Source organism: Panthera pardus, unplaced genomic scaffold (genome assembly GCF_024362965.1).
Source record: "Panthera pardus isolate Hobbes unplaced genomic scaffold, ASM2436296v1 HiC_scaffold_10, whole genome shotgun sequence".
Classification (NCBI taxonomy): domain Eukaryota; kingdom Metazoa; phylum Chordata; class Mammalia; order Carnivora; family Felidae; genus Panthera; species Panthera pardus.
The window spans coordinates 22102781-22111102 of record NW_026526655.1 but is presented as its reverse complement, the minus strand read 5'-3'; the positions used below and the strand labels follow the sequence as shown (position 1 = coordinate 22111102).

The window sequence follows — 8322 nt, the reverse complement described above, 5'->3', positions numbered from 1 at the left end:
AGAGGTAAGCATGGACTGATCATGTGGGACCTTGTAGGCCACATGACTCCAATTTTTAGCTTCCAGAATCTTCCCTAACAAATGAAATGGCTTCATGAATTTTTTTTTTTTAACTTTGAGTTTATTGGTTTTTGAAACCGATAACAATTGTGCCAAAGCTGGCAAATGTGTACGCACGCACACGCGCACACACACACACACACACACACACACACACACACACACAACTGTTACATAAAACACCTTCCCCGAGGGCTATATAATTTGGCATTATTATGAAGTCTATCCTATATAGCCATACGCATGATTCTGGGTCAGCCCGGGTGATTAGCTGAAAATTATCTCCATATTCATTTTCTCTCCACAGGAATGTTTTCTGCAGAGAGACCCACAATATGAGGGTTTCCGTAAGAGCTTAAAAAAATGTTGCCTGCCAGCAGCACATGAATTTTCTATCAGTTTCTAGGATTTGGGGCTGTTCAGCTGACACACCCATTTCCCCTGCAGAACAAGTAGCTTCTTCCTCTGCCCAGGGCCTTAAGTATTGTTAAGGACCAGCAGGAATAAACCTGAGTTCTGTTTACCCCCAGGGTAAACTGCCCTCTTATGGCATTCTTGTGGAAAGGCACTTTTCTGGGGTTCAGTATACCCCCACATATTTATAGGCACTGAAAATGACATACATACCTTGCAGACATTGTGCCCACTGCTTACTGCCAATATTAATCTGTATGCAATGATGATTCTCATTCTGTTATTTTCTGGAAATAAATTATTTTGTTTCTTCTCTCAATTCTACCCACCCCAAACTATCTTACTCGTCTGCTCCATTCTTTTCACCTAGTAATAACCACACTTTTTCAGCTTTTTATTGAAAGTAATAAATTAAGACGTTTATCTTCAAGCAGTTTCACCTTGCGTAGTCATCGCCAACACATACATTAGCATGCTCACAGTACTGAGTGTTCCGGAATTCATTTCAGTAGCAACAACATTCACTGACCTTAAAAAAAAAAAAACAAAACACAAACAAAAACCAAAAAACCACCTTTCCACTTACAGTTACTTGCTAGTCTTACACAATTGTACCTTCCACACAGTATAATACTTTAAAATGAAGATAGTTTGAGGAAGCAATATCTTCGGCGGCTCTTCCTTAAAAGGAAGCCACAGGCCACTTGCTGAGATTGGCTTTGCTGGAGGTACTAAGATTCCATCCGGTCATCCTGGGAGTCAACACTTATGGTGGAGCCTTGGCTACTGGCATCAGCACTTTCATAGGACTTTTGATCTTTGGCAAAGTTGATGAAAACCTGATTTTTCAAGGGAAATAAAGCCATTACTGCTTGGTAAGCCAAAGGAAGAAATAAGGTTAATGCGCACACACACACACACACACACACACACACAGAGTGAAAGAGAAAATAAGAAAACTAGATAGTATAGGGACATGTCCACACATATATACACACTCTCACTAGTAGTCCTTTTACATAATCAAATTTAACTGGGCTTTGAAAATAAAACCCATATCTACAACTATAATCATAATATAAATCTAAAGCTATAGTTGAGTATCTATAACCACATATCTGTATTTATATGATCTACATTAACATCTCTATCAAGAATAATACAGGAACCCAAGCCAAACCATTATCAAATGTTTATGAGATGATGTTGAGAGAAATTTCACTAGTTTCAAGGGTTAATATACTAAAACAAAATTTGTAAAGAAAGCCCACATTAACTTTATGTTCAGTAAGCCAGTTATTTAATTTTTTTTTAACATTTGTTTATTTTGGAGAGAGGCAGAGCGTGAGCAGGGAGAGGGGCAGAGAGAGAGAGGGAGACACAGAATCTGAAGCAGGCTCCAGGCTCTGAAATGTCAGCACAGAGCTGGACGCAGGGCTCGAACTCAGAACTGTGAGATCATGACCTGAGCTGAAGTCAGACGCTTAACTGACTGGGCCACTCAGGTGCCCTAGTAAGCCAGTTATTTAACAGGTAGACTTTTATTACTTGGTTTAAAATCATTAAGTCTGTTAGTCATAGATTCCTCCAGAAACTGTTGATATTTTGTGTCTGACATGGTCATGGTAGTTGATTATAAGTCAAAGGCCAAATTTTCTGGGTCAGTAAAGCCATAATTTCCTGAAGGCCCCATAAAAAATTTTCCATAAAATGCAACACTCTGAGGCCCCTGAGGCTTAATGTTCAGACCTGTTGTGACGGTAGATGCAATGAACTGTTCTATATATCAGCTTGGTAGAGCTATACGAAATTAACACCACACAGAGGTGGTGAAGAATGACCACAAAGGCTCTAGTTACTGAATACAAAGAAATTAAGAGATGATATGAGTAAAACAAAAAATTCTGCATTTACCACTTTGGTTGCATGAGTCTAGCAGATCTAAAGGTCTGATACCAAATTCTCTTTATGCTGTGCTAATCCCGGAAGCCAGTCAATAGAAATGTTATTTAAGAAACCTACTGAAAAGGGGGAAAAAGACAGAAACTTATCCAGGATAAAGTAAGGAAAGTGTTAACATCTATTTGTTTTATAGGTGAAAATAACACTTTGTTGCTTTACATATTCATATAACCTAATGGATATAAGTGTCTTATAGTAAGGAAACGTCTTCTTTTCTCCATTAAAAAATAGTTCATGCTTTTCACACTTTTTTTGAACATCCCAAAAAGTAGGTAGAGTTAAATTAAGCTGGGGTGCCTGGGTGGCTCAGTCAGTTAAGCATCTGACTCTAGATTTCGGCTCAGGTCATGATCTCACTGTGGTGGGATCGAGGCCCATGTGGGTCTCTGTGCTGATGGTGCGGCGCCTGCTTGGGATTCTCTGTTCCCTTCTCTCTACCACTCCCCAACTCGTGCCATCTCTCTTTCTTTCTCTCTAAAAGATAAACATTTTTAAAAAAAGAAATAAATTAAGCTAAGTTTTTCAGGTGTAAGCTTAGATATTGCTTCAATTAAAAACAAACTGAATGGTATTAAAAAGAAATAACCAGAATGTGTAATAATTACTATGTGACATTATGCACTTGGATAGTGGTATCCGGCTTACCTCTTCCAGGGTCGTTTGACTCACTAAGAAATTTGTGATATTTAAAGCAGTCTTGTTGGTTTCTAGCAGATCAAAAATGTTTGCCACTCCTCCTGCCGTGACAGGCACATGGTATTCTAGCATGCTGAGGTGCTGATCCTGTGGAAACCGAGGGAAACAATTTATTCTGCAATGTCAGGTCATACTGAGTTGACTAGACATAACCTGACCAAGAGCTAAGGAAAATACTGAAATGCATTCCATCGACAATGATGCAACCGTATAAAGTGATGGCTGTATTTTGAAACTAACAACCTGCAAAGAGATGAAAAGTTTTATGAATGTCAAAGAGGAAACAAATTACAAACCTAATGAATATTCCAAAGTAGTCTACATTCCTATGCACTTATAAAGTCATCACAGTCTTGCCTAGAAAAAAATACTGTGAAATGGCATTTTAAATATTTTTTTAATGTTTATTTTTGAGAGACAGAGTGCGAGCCAGGGAGGAGCAGAGAGAGAGGGAGACACAGAATCTGAAGCAGGCTCCAGGCTCCACACTGTCAGCACAGAGTCCAACACAGGGCTTGAACCCATTAACCGTGAGATCACGACCTGAGCCAAGGTCGGATGCTTAACCGACTGAGCCACCTAGGTGCTCTATGAAATGGTATATTAGAGGTCAGATTATGCTCAGCTCACATTAAGGCTTTTTTCAGGGATCACATTTAGAATTTTTTTGTTTTGTTTTGTTATAATGTTAGAATTGTTCTAAAAGGCTGTGGATTAACTTCAATTTATATTGGCTAAAGATGCTAGATTTCAAAAGCATTGCATATGAAAAATCTCTTTCAAATATGCCACATTCTTTCTTAACTCACCTGGAAATTCTTTTCAATTTCTTCATTAGTCCATAGTATCACCATCTACTTATAATCTATTCTTGTTTTCTTGGAGCATCTTTAACATTTTGCTTTTCTACATATTTAATAGTTAGCATATCCTTTTTATTTTTCCTCTACAATGACTCTTAAATGTAAACCTTTCCTCTCTATTTGCACCATCAATGTTATTAACTTGATGTTCCCCACTCCATATCTAAGCAACTGTTACAGCCTCTTCTGTGGCCTGGAAACTGCATACATTCATACATTCTGGCACAAAACAGCTAGGATAATCTTTCCTAAGCACTATTTGATCAAGAATCTACCCCTGCAACCTATATGGATCATGACTGTGTATTTCACCTGGTATTCAAGACATGTTACTGGAAACCCCTCCTCTTCTCACTCCTGTGCTCACTGCCTACCCCCTCTTATTAACCTGTGCATGCATCACGCCTGTTACCACAATCAGGCTATCTTACTTATTTTTATTCCCAAAATGTTGCTTTTGCTATTTCCCTTCTAGAGATCTAGAAACCACCACATACTCATAAAGAATGGTCTGTTTAGAAAGAAATGAGACTTTTGTGATCACTGCATTTGCTTTTTGTAGCCCTGGCCCCACAAGGAACAGACCAGGGTGAATGTAATCTCATCACTCAGTGAATAAACACAGATTTCAACTCAGAAATTCACCAAAAGGAAAAGCACTATGACCAACGTGATTTGTGCAAAGTGTCCTTTAATTTTTAAATTTGATTTTAATTTAGATGGTTGAAAATAGACTTTGATAAGAATCGTGAAAGCCATTGTTTCCTGAAGAAGTTATCCAAGGTTTGGGAGGTCCAGGCAAAGGTATTTTATAGAGATAAAGAATTATTTTAAAAAATGCACTCTATTTTACTATCTACAATCATGTCACATTACTATGGTGCCTTATAGTTTATGAAGTAGCTTTGTGCACATTTTATCATTTATTTCTCGCACCAATTTTGTGAAGTAGATGTCATTATGCCTATTTCACAAAGGAGAAAAATGAGGTTCAGAGACTTTAAATGTCTTGCTGGAAGTCACACAGGGAGAGCTGGATTTTGGCCCATCTTTCACCATTTCTTTCCACCTTTACACACCTGATTTCTATTAAAAACAGTGGCTATAACTACATCTTGTACAAACTACCTACACATCAAAGATGTTATAAGGATAGCTGTTTTGTCATGTGCATTTATTTAAATATGTACTATGTGAGATACATACACATATATCTGTGCCTGTCCATCCTGTGGGTATGTATATATAACATGAGATTAATTGAATAATGTTTCAACTAGTGTGGGACTTAAGAACTTGATTTCCAAGCAGTTCAAATCATTGTGGGCTTATTTTCCAAATGAGAGGAACAAAGAAGATAATCTTTTCCAGCTGTGACATTCTGGAACTTTGTTATTTTTTTTTTTCTAAGAAGAAATGTTCTTGGTCATATAATATCTGTCTTCCCTCAGTCCCTTAACATATATAACTAGTAAACTCTGTGTATACAACTTAAAAACTAATAGTATGGTCATAAATCCTCTGTGAGGAACAAATAAATGAAGATATATATACATATAAGGACTACATTTTATGTATGTATGTATGCGCTTATGTTAATGCAAGCTGTCTACACCCAATGTGGGGCTTGAAGTAATAACCCTGAGATCAAGAGTGACATGCTCCACAGAATGAGCCAGCCAGTTGCCCCAGGACTACATTAATTTTAAATAGCTACAAAATTATATAATTAATTTGAGGATTCTATTTGTTCATAGTAAATATGTTTCAGAGTGTCTTATGTATCTTGAACTAATAAGTGTATTAATAGTAAAGCCACAGTCAATTTAAAAATGGCAAACATCCGTATGAGATTATGACTACCAAAACCAGTCAAGACTAAGAGGTAGGACAATTTCTTACTCACTTTTAAGTATGTTTTTGGAAAGTGTAGTTGCATAAACCTTGTGAGGGCCTCCATGCTCACTTTGGTATTCTTCAAGTGAACCTTGACAGTAAATCCTCTTCCAAACCTAGAAAGAAAAAGTGTGGAATGTGATATGAGTTACATTTCGCTGAAATAGCTCCCCTGGAATTCTAGGTAATGAAACAGGACCCAAGCTGACCATGATAGCCCCTTTACTTATATAAAGACTGTCATTTTGCCATAAAAGTTCAGGGTATGTTGCAACTGGAAATAGTGCACTGCCATTATTTTTTATTTAGTTCTACCACTATCCAAAGTCACACTCCTTGGACAAAAGCGGCATTAGAAAGAAAACATAAAATCTTGGCTTTCTTTGACATGGATGAATTGGCAATTGATGTCAATATCTGGGGTTAAATACTTTCTAATTTAAAGCAGACAGGTCTTAAAGGGAAAGTCTTTGGAGATTTGGTGTCAAAAGTGAGGATTAAAGTTATTGAGGTTTTAAAAATGAATAATAAATCAATATGCTAGCTAACTGTTTGCCCAAATATAGACTTTATAAACAAGTCACAACAGACTCTGGGAACAATGTATATGGCCTCTTTTGCCCTTTTTTGCTTACCTTGGTTAATGCTATCTTATAAGAAAACCAAGTTGTACAAATAAAGTTATAAAGTTAACACCCTGAAGTTTGGAGATTAACATGAATACGTGTAAGTGCATATGCATTCTGGCAAATATAAAATTTTAATTTAATTTTAATTTGGTCATATGATATTTATGCACGTTACCCCAGTGTATTCTTGATTAAAAGGTTTTGAATGCAGTAAAAATGTTAAATAGTTTACTGAAAGCCTGTGCAAATGGAAAATGAACACGTTAGATAAAAATCTATGCCTTCATGTACTTGGGAAGGTCTAATTTCTTCTTGAGTAAACTCTTAGAAACTGCCTTCTGAGAGTTATTTTTGTCGTAGTTGTTTTTAAGACCTAAGTAAGATAATTTTAAGACCTTAGGTAAGATAATTTAACTTTAAGGTGAACTGATGATCAACTTTTTCTTTCCAGTTTTACTACTCATTACAGGATAGGCTGCTGAGTAATCCTACAAAGTAAGGACAGCACTGTTAGATGTACCTCCCCACATCAAATGTCAAACAATGCCATTGTTCTTCACCTGCTCTTTATATGCTGCAAAGATCCAATGCACTGGAACCTTCCATTCACCATAATGGCCAACCTGGTACAGAGAGCCTCACATTCTTCCATGCTGAAAGACAGAATCACATCAGAATTCTGGGCACAGAGAAGTGCTCATAAGCATAAGCTGAGCTGTTTCATTATGGCACCTTGGAAATACTATTTTAGTTCCTTAAGATGTCTTTTCCCTTGAAGGACACACAAAATACATTTTAAAATATAAATTAAATGTCTTCACATAGGGTTTATTACTCTTTATTCTCCAGCTTCAAGCTATCTCTCTCACCTGGAATGCCCTCTCATCAAATGCAGCATTTCTTTCAACCTCTTTTAAGCTTAGGCTCAAGACCTACATTTCCTGAGAAATGTTTCCAAAATAATCCTGAGCTTTTTTCATGATGTTTCATATTCCATATTCAGTTGACTTTTATGCTTTTTTATTTATAACTAGTTAACCTATACTTGATTATATAATCTCTCATTTCTAGAACTGTGTTAACTGGTAGAGATCCTCTCCACTTCCTACAAAAGTGAATGGTAATGAAAAGACTGGTTTCAGAACACATAGTGTATGGGGCATAGCTAGAATATGAAAAAGTCTCTTAATTATAAACTAATCTAGAACTTTTCCTACTATGAGAATTGCAGGGAAGAGATCACTTTAATACATGGCTAACCTTATAAAAAAGGCACAGATAAAATGCTTCAGCAGCATTTTTATTTCCTTGATTGGAAAGGTCTATTTCATGGAGGAGGACTGGGAGATTAGAATTTGTATTTTTGGCGGCGCTCGGGTGGCTCAGTCAGTTGGGTATCTGACTCTTGATTTCAGCTCAGGTCATGATCTCACGGTTCGTGTGATCGAGCCTCGCATCCGGCTCCAAGCTGACAATATGTAGTCTACTTGGGATTCTCTCTCTCCCTCTCCCTCTGCTCCTCTCCCACTCATGCATGTGCTCTCTCTTTCTTTCTCTCAAAATAAATAAACAAACATTAAAAAAAAAGAATTTTGATTGTGTGAAAAGACAGTTTCAGGTAGAAAGCACAGCCAAAGAGAGGGTGTGGTGATAAGGGAGGCAGTGAGTGTATGTGGAACCACTAGTCATTCAGATTGACTGAGAGGAGAGGGTGTCATAGGAGAAAAAAAAAATAAAAATAAACCGGAAATTTAGATGAAGCCAGACAATAAAAGGCCTTGTATACTACGGCTGAGGATGTT

At 37.1% G+C, this 8322-nt stretch overlaps 1 protein-coding gene across 3 annotated transcripts in view; it reads right to left on the bottom strand.

Annotated features, from left to right (window-relative positions):
• Positions 1–853: 853 nt before the first annotated feature.
• The window catches only part of ABCA12 (ATP binding cassette subfamily A member 12), a 272411-nt gene continuing 264942 nt past the window's right edge, over positions 854–8322 (bottom strand). For all 3 annotated transcript variants that reach the window (XM_019446082.2, XM_019446080.2, XM_019446081.2), the window contains exons 50-53: positions 7081–7173; positions 5902–6007; positions 3082–3219; positions 854–1313 (exon numbers count right to left, since the gene is read on the bottom strand). In XM_019446082.2, the coding sequence (XP_019301627.2) occupies positions 1206–1313; positions 3082–3219; positions 5902–6007; positions 7081–7173 (445 nt within the window). In that variant the 3' untranslated portion in view covers positions 854–1205. The remainder of the gene's footprint in view (positions 1314–3081; positions 3220–5901; positions 6008–7080; positions 7174–8322) is intronic.